We start from the raw sequence: 14,802 nt of genomic DNA, 5'->3' as shown, positions 1-14,802 counted from the left end.
TAAAACTCCTGTAGGGCTAACCTTAGAGTGTGATGGTGGTGGTGGTGGTGGTGGTGGTGGTGGTGATTGTTTTTTAAAATATAGCTTGTCTTGTTTTTTAAAAGTGGTCCAGGAATCATCAGTGTGTAAATAAGCACTTAGAAAGCTCTCTGGCCTTCCTCTTCTGCCTGGAGAGGGGAGTGGAAGTGTTCCCATTTGTCACTGTAACATCACGTGAGTATGGCATGATTTGCAGAAAGCCATCAGCAGTAAATGTTTCAGAGGACTGTCTGCAGTGCTTGGCATGTTTTCTAAGCCAAGAATCGGGCGGTTATTGAACTGTTCCCTCTTATTTTAGGCACTCAGAACTAGGTAATGAGTGGTTCTGCCAGCTCGGTGCTGTAGTCACTGTACAGGCGCCCTGGAATGAAAGCGACCCCCCTGGGTCTCAGGAAAATGAGTTAGTAATCCATTTTCTTTGTGGAGCGTGCCAACTTTGATCTTTCTGACTCACGGAAACATAATCTTGCTATATTTAATTAATGGTATTTTGAACAGACAGCCCACTGACGGAATAATTTTGACAGCAAGATCGCTTGCTCTGTGAGGGAGCCACTAACAGTGACAGAACGTGAACTTGCTGACTTTTTACAAGAGAAACGAGGATTCTTGAGCTCAGGAAGCACAAATAACTCTTCCAGGGGCAGAACACACCCATGCAGCCTTACTGGAGGAGGTATTTTGAGGTCACTGGGGAAAGTGGGCAGTTAATCTGCCATTTACTTTTTAAATCCAGGTTAAAACACACCAGAGCATTTCGCTCGTTTTGAGTGTCCAGTTGAGTGGAATTAAGTCTGTTCATGTTACTCAGGACCACCATCCTTTCCCACAAGTCTCTTTCGTCTTGCCACACTACAACTCCACATCTGTTTACACAGCTGCTCTCAGCAGCCACCATTGCCCCTTCTGCCTGAATCTTTCTCTGGTAGGGACCTTGCACAAATACCGTCATTCAGTAACTGTGGTTTTGTGACTACCTTGTCACTTAGCATGGAAGGATGCCTTTAGCATGTAGCATAGGTGACAACCGCCTTCCCTTTTAAAGCCTGCATAGTATTCTATTGTGTGCGCAACAACAGCGTTTTGCTGGCCTGTGCTTTCATCAGTATCCTTCCAGGTTCCTAGTTGCTTCGAATCACGTTGTTGTGAACAGAGGTGCACAAATACTGCCGGAGTCCCAGATGTACTGCAGATGTGGACTTACGGGGTCCCGTTGCATCCACATTTGATTTGTGGTGTACGGCTGACACCTTTTCAATGTGGAGGTGCTGCTTTCTATCCCCACTAACATGGTTCCGTTGTTCTCATTTCTCCTCACCTTCCCCACCGTGTGCTCTGCTGCTGCAGTCTGTTCTGTAACAGCCACTGTAGCCAATGTAGAAGCCATTTCTAGCATCATGTTCTTACAGGTTACAGGTAGCAGTAGTGTTGTATTTCCCATACGAGTACAGAGGTTGAACAGCTTTCTCACGGTGACTGCTATGCTTTCTCTAGAGAAATGTTTATTCAAGCCCTTTGCCAGACTCAAGGTGTTTTACCTGTGTCTCTGTTAGCGATTTCAGCCTGGGCTCAACGTCTGGGCAGCTGTCAGTGTCTGAGTTTACTTCTGGGACCTGTATTCCATTTCATTCGTCTGTCTTCTGGCTTTTGTACCAGTACCCCTTTTGGTTACTATGGCTCCATAGTGTAGTTTGAGGGAAGGTTCTGCAAGGCCTCCAGCACTGCTCCTCCTGTTTAGGATTGATTTGGATATGGAGTGTTTTGTGTTTCCATATGAATTTTAAGGTTGGTCTTTTGTGGGTCTGTGAAGAATGTCCTTGGGATTTTGATAGAGGTCATGTTGAATATGTAGACTGTTTCTTAGCAATTCAGTAGCTTTGTATTAATTCTGCCACCCATAAGCAGGAGAGGTCTTTTGCCATCTCAGGTTTTCAGACTCATTCTTGATTATTTCAAAGTTTTCATTACAGAGGTCTTTGCTACCTTGGTAGGTTTATGTATTTGGTCTCGGGGTGTCTGTCTGTCTGTCTCTTACCTGTCTCTATATAATTATTTTATCATTTTGATGGTTTTCTTTATTAATTTGTAGCTACATTTTTTTTATCTTTTCTGACTGTTTTTGTTTGAAATCTTCCAGATATTGAAGTAGCTGCCAACTTTTATTTGATTTCTTATGTGTTCAATGGGTTGACGTCCATTTTTTTTTGTCAGTCTATGGATGTGTTTTGCCAGTGAGCTATGATTTTTGGAACTAGCAAATGATTGGATTTTTCTTTTAAAAAAAATCCTGGTCAACTAGACTGCTTTATATTTTGGGGTTTGAAACCATTTCCTTTTAAGGTTATTTAAGTCTGATAGTTTGCCAGTTGTATTCTCTTTCTCTCTTGTTCTCTCTCTGTCTCTGTCTCTTTGTCTCTCTCTCTCTCTGGCTCTGTCTCTCTCTCTGTTTCTGTCTCTCTGTCTCTCTCTGTCTGGCTGTAAACTTGGATCTACCTGCCTCTGAGTCCCGGGATTAAAGGCGTGTATTACGGCCTGGCTCCTCTTTTCTCTCTCCGCACAGTATCCCTTTAAGTATTTCCGCACTGCTGTCTTGATGGTCAATGGCTGTCTTAGTTCGCGCTTGTCTTGAAAGGTCCCTATTTCTGCGTCGTTTTTTTTGATAATAATTGTGCTGGAGATAGCATGCTTAGTCAGCAGTGATTCGCTTTACAGAATTGAAATATGACAGTTTATTCTTCCAGGCTTTTAGGGGTACAGTAAAGTATCTCGTTATTCTGATGTATTTTTTTTATATAGGTGAGTTGCTATTTTTCCTTACAGATTTTAATATTTTATTTTTAACATCTTGGCTGAAATATATTAAGGAGACATTTTTCTATCGTCATGCTTCTTTGGGGGTTCTCAATATCTCTTGTGATTGGAGGTCCATTTCTTTCTATAGACGTGGGAATTGCTAGTTACAATTTTGTTGATAGATTCTTTAATTTTTATCTGAGCTTCCACTCTGTTGATTATTAAGTTTACTCTCTTGATCTTATCTCAGAGTTCTTCAACATATGATCATCCTCTCTCCCTCTTCGCATTTGTTAATGTTTGACTGTTGTACTTTATTGACGTCATTGTCTATTCCTGGCGTTCTTTCTTCTGAGTGGTTGAGTCTGTTGACAATGGGTGCTTTCCACTGTATTCTTTTTGGTTCATAAAGTTTTCAATTTCCAGAATTTCTGTTCATTTAGTGCCCTCCCATCCTTTAATATTTTACTGACTTCCTTTTCTTGTTGCTTTTTTATACATATTGGTGCTTTACTCCTGCCTTACTGACTTGGCCCTCAGTGTTGCTGGGGTTTTTTCTTTGTGTTCTCAATTGATTTCCTTCCCTCTTTTCTTTTTTCCTTTCTTTCTTTCTCCTTCCTTTTCTCTCCTTCCTTCCTTCTGTCTTTCCCTCTCTCTCCCTCCCTCCCTCCCTCTCTTCCTTCACCTGCTTGGTTTGTAATCCTATTTGGGGTCACTGACCATCCTCTTCACTAGTAAACTTAGAAGATCTTCATTCAGCATCAATGACCTCCACTTCAGCATCTTTGAATTCGGTAGTTGGGGAGTTAGGATCTTTTAGAGACACCATGTTACCTCACCTTGTTTTGTTGTTGTTTCTTTGTTGCTATGACATATCTGTTGGGTTGAATATCTCTTCTCCTTTTTATTTGGGGATATTTTTACTGAGCTCCCTACTCCTGAGGGTTCATGATGATATTCCATTATCAGCCAGAGAAAACAAAGTGCTCTAACAACAAAAGCTATACCAATCAATATAAGGGGCAGAAATGCGGTTCGAGCTCACCAGTGCCTCAGTAAGAATCAAGATAGAAAATGGCAAAACTAATGCAGAGCGTTGAATGAAGTTAATACATTACTTAAATGTGAAAATAGTAAATTAATGAGTTAAGGGAAAGGGGAAAACAGAAGACAAACAAAACAAGACGGGAGGGGAGAGAATGCTACAGAGGAGAGACGTGTAAGAAGTGGAAATCAAACAAGAAATGGGGAATGTAAACGGATATGTGCACGCGCTGGAGGTCAGCTTGCATTCTTTTCCCATTCAGCTGGGACCTCCGCTTCTGGGGTCTTCCCTTCTCAGTTAACCTTTGAGGGAACACTGCGAGGCACTGCGTTCCCGATCCTAAATCTAGTCAGGGTGACATGAGGATGGCGCTTCACATATGAGGTTCTCTGTGTACATCAGCCCTCACAGGATTCTTAGGAGCTGACCCCATGCTGTCACCACAACACTCAAGATGGCAACTTGATCTGTTGCCAGCTAAGCAGAATTGTTTTGTGTTGCCTTTGTTCTGAGTCCAGAATTGCTCCAGTCTCTAGGGAACCCTGCCATCTGCCCAAGGCCATCTTAGTAATAATGTGAAAACATTTACAAGTGTATTTCCAAAAGTCCAAATATAGGGGTGAAATTCTTTTACACCTAATCCCAAAATGTTATCAAACATGATTAAACATATACAACAGTATGAGAAATACATATAAGATGTGTGTGTGTGTGTGTGTGTGTGTGTGTGTGTGTGTGTGTGTGTGTGTATTTGGGTTTTCTTTTTTTTTTTTCCTATAAGGATAAAATTTATTTTTTTTTTAAATAACAGCCAATTTATTCTTCATATTCAATGGGATGTCCCACAGGAGCTCTGAGCTGGGTGAGGCTGGATCTAGGGATTTCCTCAATCACCAAGTGCTTTCTTTTTTTTTTTTTTTTTATTATTAACTTGAGTATTTCTTATATACATTTCGAGTGTTATTCCCTTTCCCAGTTTCCGGGCAAACATCCCCCTCCCCCCTCCCCTTTCTTATCGGTGTTCCCCTCCCCACCCTTCCCCCATTGTCCCCCTCCCCCCAACAGTCTAGTTCACTGGGGGTTCAGTCTTAGCAGGACCCAGGGCTTCCCCTTCCACTGGTGCTCTTACTAGGATATTCATTGCTACCTATGAGGTCAGAGTCCAGGGTCAGTCCATGTATAGTCTTTAGTTAGTGGCTTAGTCCCTGGAAGCTCTGGTTGCTTGGCATTGTTGTACATATGGGGTCTCGAGCCCCTTCAAGCTCTTCCAGTTCTTTCTCTGATTCCTTCAACGGGGGTCCTATTCTTAGTTCAGTGGTTTGCTGCTGGTATTCGCCTCTGTATTTGCTGTATTCTGGCTGTGTCTCTCAGGAGCGATCTACATCCGGCTCCTGTCGGTCTGCACTTCTTTGCTTCATCCATCTTGTCTAATTGGATGGCTGTATATGCATGGGCCACATGTGGGGCAGACTCTGAATGGGTGTTCCTTCAGTCTCTGTTTTAATCTTTGCCTCTCTCTTCCCTGCCAAGGGTATTCTTGTTCCCCTTTTAAAGAAGGAGTGAACCATTCACATTTTGATCATCTGTCTTGAGTTTCATTTGTTCTAGGCATTTAGGGTAATTCAAGCATTTGGGCTAATAGCCACTTATCAGTGAGTGCATACCATGTATGTCTTTCTGTGTTTGGGTTAGCTCACTCAGGATGATATTTTCCAGTTCCAGCCATTTGCCTACGAATTTCATAAAGTCGTTTTTGATAGCTGAGTAATATTCCATTGTGTAGATGTACCACATTTTCTGTATCCATTCCTCTGTTGAAGGGCATCTGGGTTCTTTCCAGCTTCTGGCTATTATAAATAAGGCTGCAATGAACATAGTGGAGCACGTGTCTTTTTTATATGTTGGGGCATCTTTTGGGTATATGCCCAAGAGAGGTATAGCTGGATCCTCAGGCAGTTCAATGTCCAATTTTCTGAGGATCCTCCAGACTGATTTCCAGAATGGTTGTACCAGTTTGCAATCCCACCAACAATGGAGGAGTGTTCCTCTTTCTCCACATCCTCGCCAGCATCTGTTGTCCCCTGAGTTTTTGATCTTAGCCATTCTCACTGGTGTGAGGTGAAATCTCAGGGTTGTTTTAATTTGCATTTCCCTTATGACTAAAGATGTTGAACATTTCTTTAGGTGTTTCTCCGCCATTCGGCATTCCTCAGCTGTGAATTCTTTGTTTAGCTCTGAGCCCCATTTTTTTTTTTTAAAGATTTATTTATTTATTATATATAAGTACACTGTAGCTGTCTTCAGATACACCAGAAGAGGGCATCGGATCTCTTTACAGATGGTTGTGAGCCACCATGTGGTTGCTGGGAATTGAACTCATGACCTCTGGAAGAGCAGTCGGGTGCTCTTAACCGCTGAGCCATCTCTCCAGCCCCTGAGCCCCATTTTTTAATAGGGTTATTTGTTTCCCTGTGGTCTAACTTCTTGAGTTCTTTGTATATTTTGGATATAAGGCCTCTATCTGTTGTAGGATTGGTAAAGATCTTTTCCCAATCTGTTGGTTGCCGTTTTGTCCTAACCACAGTGTCCTTTGCCTTACAGAAGCTTTGCAGTTTTATGAGATCCCATTTGTCAATTCTTGATCTTAGAGCATAAGCCATTGGTGTTTTGTTCAGGAAATTTTTTCCAGTGCCCATGTGTTCCAGATGCTTCCCTAGTTTTTCTTCTATTAGTTTGAGTGTGTCTGGTTTGATGTGGAGGTCCTTGATCCACTTGGACTTAAGCTTTGTACAGGGTGATAAGCATGGATCGATCTGCATTCTTCTACATGTTGACCTCCAGTTGAACCAGCACCATTTGTTGAAAATGCTATCTTTTTTCCATTGGATGGTTTTGGCTCCTTTGTCAAAAATCAAGTGACCATATGTGTGTGGGTTCATTTCTGGGTCTTCAATTCTATTCCATTGGTCTATCTGTCTGTCTCTATACCAATACCATGCAGTTTTTATCACTATTGCTCTGTAATACTGCTTGAGTTCAGGGATAGTGATTCCCCCTGAAGTCCTTTCATTGTTGAGGATAGCTTTAGCTATCCTGGGTTTTTTGTTATTCCAGATGAATTTGCAAATTGTTCTGTCTAACTCTTTGAAGAATTGGATTGGTATTTTGATGGGGATTGCATTGAATCTGTAGATTGCTTTTGGTAAAATGGCCATTTTTATGTATTTGGGTTTTCAAGACAAGGTTTCTCTGTGTAGCCCTGGCTGTCCTAGAACTTGATCTGTAGACCAGGATGGCCTTAACCTCGCAGAGATCCTCCTTCCTCTGCCTCCAGAGTTCTGGGACTAAAGACATGCACCATGGCCAGGCTAAAAATTATTTTAGATTTGCTTAATTTATTTTATGTATGTGAATGTTTTGCCTGCACGTATGTATAATCACCAGATGCCTTTTTGTGACTTTCAAGAACACCAGCCATGCATTAGAGTCTCCTAGAACTGGAATTAGAGATAATTGTGAGCTATCATGTGTGTGCTGGGAATTGAACCCCAGTCCTCTGCAAGAACAACAAGTGTGCTTAACCACTGAGCCATCTTTTTAGCCCTTGTTTTATAATAAATTTTATCAGCATAAAGTCTGGGTGGTTATTCCCTCTTGACCTTTGCTGATACTTTTCTTTTATATATCTGACACTCCCCCAGGCTTATTTCTCTGAAACATAGATTTCTGTCAGAGCTCTATCCATATGGTACACTTAAAATACATATGTGAGCTCTAAGTCTATGAAATGAACTCTATTTAAGCATGAGTGTTTTGATTACATGTATTGTACAGTACGATTATTTTAAAGAGATGTTCCCATGGTCTCTGGCACTTGAATACTTGGTACCCAGTTGGTAACACTCTTTGGGAAGGTTTAGGAGGTGTGAGCTTGCTAGATGACCGAATTCGTTAGGGTGGACTTTGAGAGGTTAATGAGTCAGGTCGTTTTTAGTTCACTCTCTGCTTCCTGCTTGTGGTTCAGTAGCTGAGCTCTTTGGTCTCTTGCTCCTGGATGGGCTCTTAACCCTCCAGAACTGTCAGTCCAGATATGCTCCTTGTTCTGTAAGTTGTCTTGGTTATGGTGTTTCTCATAGCCACAGAGAAGTAACTAATGCCCACACATCCTTTATTGTTCAGATGTAAGAATTAAGCACTGTTTCTCCACCACCCTAATGCCGGGACCCTTCAGTACACTTCCTCATAGTGTTGTGACCCCCAACCAGGAAATTATTTTGTTTCTACTTCATAACTGTAACTTGGCTACTGTTATGAACCATAATGTAAATACCTGTGTTTTCTGATGGTCTCGGGTATCCCCTATGAAAGGGTTATTTGAACCCCGAAGGGGTTGGTACCCACAGGTTGAGAACTGCCTGAGTAAAGGCTCCTCCCACTCATGAAACAAGCTTTTAGAGTTCTGCCTTTCCGTCATTTGACAGCGCGCCTTGTATCTTTACAGATATTGACAACAGTGGATATGTGAGTGACTATGAACTTCAGGACCTGTTTAAGGAAGCGAGTCTTCCTCTCCCTGGGTACAAGGTGCGAGAGATTGTGGAGAAAATTTTAGTAGTTGCTGACAACAACAAAGATGGGAAAATCAGTTTTGAGGAGTTTGTGTCGGTGAGTAATCAATCGAACACTTTCCTGGTTATCAATCGTTTTGTTGCAAGTAGGATTTCAGTAATGCCTTCGTTAGGTTTGATATGACCTGGTTGCCGAGGCCAGACAAAAACACCGCTTTCAAAATGATGGTGACTAGGTTGATACTATTGTGGAAGTAATTTCCACAGATCATACAACAAAGGAGACTATGGACTGGAAGTCAAGCTCACATCATAATCATTCAGGCCCTAGGATAACTGTACTTAAGTTGAGTATGATTGATCATTAGTATAATGAATAAGATGTAAACCTTCTAGTTTTGTATTCTTTATCTATTAAGTAAATACTTGAGCTCTGGGCACTGGGAGTCATGTGATGAGCAGAGAGAGACTGGGTCCTTGCCTTTGTGGCCAGTTCCACGTGGCAGGCCAGGCAGAATCACACAAGTGGATAGAAACACCAGCTACGGTGACTACTGTGGTAGAACTGCCCAGTCCCCATGAGTGTTTAGGATGGTTGGAGCTGAGCTTGAAGTGGGAACGGCGGACCCAGGGACGCAGGGAAGTCACCTCCATCTGTGAAGGTGTGAAGGGAAAGACCTCTGGAGAAAGAAGTTAAAGAGGAAGAGGGGTCGGGCAAATAGTGTGGGAAGCAGTTAGAAGTGGCAGCGTGCCCCGAGACCCTGTAGCGCGGGAGATGCTAGGTCTCTCAAGCAATCAGAAAGAGGATTAGTATGGGTTCAGCTGAGGGCTGAGACATCTAGCTGGAGAAGCAAGCAGGAATCAGGTGTTGTGGGGCCCTGTAGGGTTTTTTTCTTTTATCCTGACCACCAGGAGCTCACTGAAGTAGAAAGAGGCGATCTGCTTACATCATAAAAGAATCCTCTCTGCTCATATATGTACAGATTATTATTGGATTAGCCTTGCTGCTCTCTGTGGAGCTCCGGGAAGGGCTAGGAGAGGGAGTTTTGGTTACGTCTATAGATTTTCCTACAAATGTTGACTTATTTACTTGAGTATCCATTTATCCTGGGGATGTTGGGGCAGCAGTTGGCCTTCACTGGCGTATTTTGATATCATTATTATGCAGTGATTTCATGGGCTATAGTGTTTAAGACTTTGGCTATATAATAATATTTCCTGTGTGTTTGGCTTCAGCTCAGCCAGAATGTCTTTTAGTTGTCAGGTTGCAAACACTAGTTTATTTTGTGTGATCGGTAAGGTGGCAGCGTTGTCTGTTTGTACAAGTGCTGAGGATCAGAGCACCCGATTCATGCTCGCGTCTGTGTTACTTCAGATAAATGCAAACATCGGCTATCCTTCGTGTCACTAGGATGTCTCAGTTTTAACTTCTGTTCCATTGCAGCTGATGCAAGAGTTAAAAAGCAAAGACATCAGCAAGACATTCCGGAAAATAATTAACAAAAGGGAAGGGATCACTGCTATTGGGGGGACGTCATCCATCTCCAGCGAGGGCACCCAGCATTCTTATTCAGGTATCCACTCTCCGAGTCTGGCCTGTCAGTCATCAATGCGTTTAGTAAATGCCATCCGGTTCAAGCTGCCATTGTGATTCACACCATTATTTTCTATACAGTGGAGGGAGAGCCAAGCTGCAGACTTCGTTATACTGTGATTTAAAATATATCTTGAGTTCAGCGATGCCAACATGAAAAATGCCAGGCTGTTGGCGAATGCTCACGTCCCCACCGTATGTCAAAACCAAAGCCAAGACACTGTTTGTGTTTCCACTCTGGGTGGGCTCCATTATGATGTCTGGAGAATTTGTAAAGGATTTTGGGGCGTGATCTCTGAGGATTAAATCCAGGGCCTCAGGCACACTTGGGGGAGTGCTGTACCCTAGCTGTACCCCAGCCTTAGTCAGCACTTTTTGAGTGACTTTCTCATCCTGGCGACATGCTTGTACTTGTAGAACTGATTTGAGAATGGGGAGATGCTCGCTTACTGTAAGGATTTTCTTCCCTTCCATTTTCCAAGAGTGGGGATACTCGATTCAGTTTTCGTTCAGGTCACCAGGTGCATAAAAGATATGTCACCTGATTGGACCCCTGGGTCATTTGCTCAGTTTGAAACCCAAAGTAGCATTAACTCTCTTGAAAGGCTTGTGCACGTTAAGCAAGAGCCTCCTCTGGAAACACATCAACTCATGCACACGCACATGTGTGTTTATTATTCTTTGCATGTATTAACTAGCCTCAATACTGGGTTCCATTGTGATTGTTTTATTCACATGTATAATGTATTTGGACCTCTCGCACTCCAGCTGGCCACCTTCTTCCCAGCCCTAACTCAATACTTCTTTTATAAGTCCCAGATCACAGCAGTTTTAACCTTCTTAGGTGGTAGAGTTTATTTCCATTGATTTCTTTCTTACCTTTTCCTCTGATTTAAACCATCTATACGTAGGTGTGTATAATTGGCCTCTTGTGTGATGCGTTTGTAACTCAGGCGGTTTTAGCAGTAGTTTACCCTTGAAAACATTTTTACGTCAAACCAAACGCATTTTATACTAACGTAAGATATGCACCTTCCTTCCCATCTACCACGGAGTGAATCTCCTTTCTCCGTCCCTGACGTCCCTGATCGAGTCTCGGTAGTGTTCAACAGTGTTGCTCACTATCCCGTCATAGAAACGCACGAGGATGTTCTCGTTAGTGTGATCAATGGTGTCAATGAGCTTGCCTACTGAGACTTCTCTGTTTTCAGAGGAAGAAAAAGTAGCTTTTGTTAACTGGATAAACAAAGCTCTGGAGAATGATGCAGACTGTAGCCACCTCCTGCCCATGAACCCCAACGACGGTAGCCTTTTCAGATCGCTCGCAGATGGCATCCTTCTTTGGTGAGCTGAACACCGGAGCCGTGCGCTCTTCCAGCCCCAGCGAGGGGCTTTCCCTGGGCACTGCAGTCCAGAGGATTCTCTTTAAGAGAGCGCTGACTGGGGTGGGAGCATGGCGGGGAGATGGGCATAGAAGGAAGACACGCCATCATTAGACCCAAAGGAAGCAGAATTTCATTTCGGCTTCGGCTCTTTTCTGTCTGTTTCGTACTACACGGTAAACTTTCTAATAGAGCGCATCTCATCTTTGTCACGTTTACCACAGGTGTATGGTCACAGCATATGTCTTTAAAAAAAAAAACACTTTAAATTCAACTTTTTCGTTTTCCTTTGTGTGTGTGTTTTGCTTGCATATATGTGTACGGCCTGTGGAGGTCAGAAGAAGGTATCAAATCCCTAAACTGCACTTTCAGATGCCTGCCAGCCACCTTGTGGGTTCTGGGAATTGAACTCTGGTCCTCTTCAAGACCAGGAAATACTCTTAACTACTGAGCCATCTCTCTAGCACCAAGTCCCAGCACAAATCTTTATACAATGCGCCTTTTTTTTTTAATTAAAAAAATATAGTACAATTACAAAGTAGAAAAATGTATGTCACAAATACCCAAGCACCTGTGACTCGGTACCTGGCATGTTGTCGTCTTCAGGGAACAAAATCCCTGAACCTACTCATAAGTGTAGGAAATCAGTATCTGTAAAATATACTTTGGTCTCCATTTGTAATTTATATCTCTTCCCCCAACTTTTAGAGAATTTATGACTATGAGCCAAAACTACTTTCTTATTTTAATTTCCAAAAATAAAATATATTCTGAAACGTAGAGATAAAATCCATATTTTTTTAAATGTCTAATTTTTCCCTCCTTATGATTTTTCAAGACAGAGTTTCTCTGTGTAGCCCTGGCTGTCCTGGAATTTGATACATAAATCAGGCTAGCTTCGAACTCAGTGATCTACCTGCCTCTGCCTCCCTAGTGCTGGGATTAAAGGGGTGTGTCACCACGGTCCAGCTAAAATGTCTAAATTACTGAAGTCTTCAACCAAGGGGTTTGTTCCTTCACCTTCTGAGACAACACAATTCGTAGTGTGCTGACTTCCTTGGAAGTTGGCTGTTTCAGAATTAGTCTCAGGTAGCTGATGTTAATGGCCATCTGAGGAAACAGTGAAGGCCCAGAGGCAGCGATGGACCACTGTAGAGGACAGTGATGTGCTCGGACAGACAGCTGTCTTAGGTTTTCTAATGAGCTCCTGACGTGATTAGCAGCTCAGTAATACAGAAAAGCTATTGTTTCAAAAGTAACCAATCTGATTGCTTGCCATGGTGAATTAAAACATTTCTAGAAATGTTCGGCTAATTGGTTCTTATTTCCTCTTCAGCAAAATGATCAACTTATCTGAACCAGACACGATTGACGAAAGAGCCATCAATAAGAAGAAGCTCACTCCGTTCACCGTGTCGGTGAGTACCTGCCTCTGGCAGGGACCATGTGACCTCGCCACAACTATCAAGTGGTGCTGGGGATTTAAACATAAGTTGTTATTTAAGAAAAACGTGCCCTGGGTTCAGTCCTCAGCTCCGAAAAAAAAGAAAGGAAAAAAAAAAAGAAAAGAAAAACATGAAGACAATTTCAGTGTTTCAGATGGACACCAAGCTACATTTTATAAATTAAGATTTTAAGTACTTTGGATATATTTCTTTATTGAAGTTAATAGTACCAATTTACATTACCGCTGTTATTTTATTGATGAGATCACTCATTGGATGCCAGTGTCTGTTTTCCTCTCTTCCTCCTTTCCTTCCGTCCCTCCTTCCCTCTCCTTTCCTTTTCCTTCCATTCTCCTCTTCTCCCCTTTGCATTGTGCTCTCTGCCTCCTTTTTCTTTGCCCTCCTTTTCTTCCTTTCACACAGGGCATGTGGCAGGCTAGCCCAACCAAGAGTTGGAGGTCAAAGAGAGCAAGCGCCGTGCAGTTAGGTCATGTTTCACTAGATCACAAAGTATTTATTCTTTCTGTGCTAATTTCTCCTTAAAGGCTAACCAGAGTCTGAAATTATGTCTCCACTTGCCCCTTTTACATCTGCTAAGCAAATGTATAACAATTAATATTTGCTGAGTATTTTAAAACATATGTGAGCTGAGCATGGTGGTGCACACTCTTGATCCCAACACTCAGGAGGCAGAGACAAGTGGATCTCTGTGAGTTTTAGGCCCACCAGGGGTATACGGAGAGACCCTGAGTAAAAACCAAACAACTGAGCAAACCATTATGTCAATTATTCCCTGACTCTTCCCAGAAATTTTATAATGATTGGTACACACACACACACACACACACACACACACACACACACACACACACACACACTGTGAGATCAGGGAATGTGCAATTCTTGACTTTGCTAAAATTATATTGCCTTTCTCCTAAGGCAAACTATGACCTTGGACAGTGATGCAGGACTGTTTTTGAACTGGGAAAAGGTGTTCCTTCCTATTTATTGTTGCCCTTGAGAAATGGGAAGCCTGGTGCTGAGCACAGGACTTTCTTACCCCTTCCGTGGTAGCAAGCCAATGACGATGCGTCCACCTAGTAGAAATGCCATCGCCAAAGACCATTTCCCATGGTCGCCAGAAGATTTTTTTCTCTCACATTCTGCGATACGCTTTTTCAGTAAATGAGTGTGAACATTAAAAATGTTTACATCTGCCTTCCCTCCTTAGAAATGCACAGGTCACAAGTGCTTCTGGCACTGAACATGGAATCCAGCATTTCCTGTGGTTTTTATGAACTTACTGTTTACCAACCATTAGACTTCCTTTAACACTTGTGTGGAGTACATTAAGTAACGTAAAATATGTTGTGATTAATTCACAGTAGCTACAGAATGGAGCTGAAGGGCTAAATATCATACAGTTTTGTTTTTAGAGACAACATTTTTCCTATGTGATAAATAGTCCAAGCCTTTAGGATGCGTGAGAGTATTGATGTAGAATGAGAAAACAGTGGGGAGAATGTTTGAGAATGTGTACCATGGATGGGATCTCTGTCTTGGTAGTTTAAGATTTTAGGATCCAGAGCGGAAGATTTATTGTAGAAAATTACTGTTATGATGCTGGTGTTGGCTGAGGTGTGAGGCAAGGGGAGGAGAGGTTTGAGGATTGTCTGGGTAACATTGAGACCAACTTCGACCAGCAAACGCACTACGAGTTTCCTATGAAACTTTTCCCCACCACAAGGCTAGTTGATTGTTGTAGAAGACAAATGACAGCATACTATGTCCCACCTCGTGACAGTTACATGACACTGTGCTACAGGAAGCCGAATGAGGTGATGATGTGTAGTGGTTATAAAACTAATGGAAACGGACAGGTCAAGAGGAGAAGACCCTTCTGGGATTTTGTTTCTGCCAGAGTTGAGGACTGAAC

General features: G+C 42.4%; 1 protein-coding gene across 4 annotated transcripts in view; it reads left to right on the top strand.

Moving 5' to 3' along the window:
- Pls1 (plastin 1) overlaps nt 1-14,802 on the top strand; it is a 109,941-nt gene that overhangs the window by 65,572 nt on the left and 29,567 nt on the right. For 3 of the 4 annotated variants that reach the window (XM_039081542.2, XM_006243574.4, XM_063265574.1), the window contains exons 3-6: nt 8,379-8,542; nt 9,890-10,019; nt 11,251-11,383; nt 12,758-12,839. In XM_039081542.2, coding sequence (XP_038937470.1) covers nt 8,379-8,542; nt 9,890-10,019; nt 11,251-11,383; nt 12,758-12,839 — 509 coding nt within the window. Of the gene's footprint in view, nt 1-8,378; nt 8,543-9,889; nt 10,020-11,250; nt 11,384-12,757; nt 12,840-14,802 lie in introns of those variants that run through there. The other variant, NM_001108178.2, reaches the window with a different exon arrangement.

The sequence above is a fragment of the Rattus norvegicus genome, chromosome 8, assembly GCF_036323735.1.
Source record: "Rattus norvegicus strain BN/NHsdMcwi chromosome 8, GRCr8, whole genome shotgun sequence".
Lineage (NCBI taxonomy): Eukaryota > Metazoa > Chordata > Mammalia > Rodentia > Muridae > Rattus > Rattus norvegicus.
The sequence above is the reverse complement of the archived record's forward strand: the minus strand, read 5'-3'. Positions and strand labels throughout refer to the sequence as shown.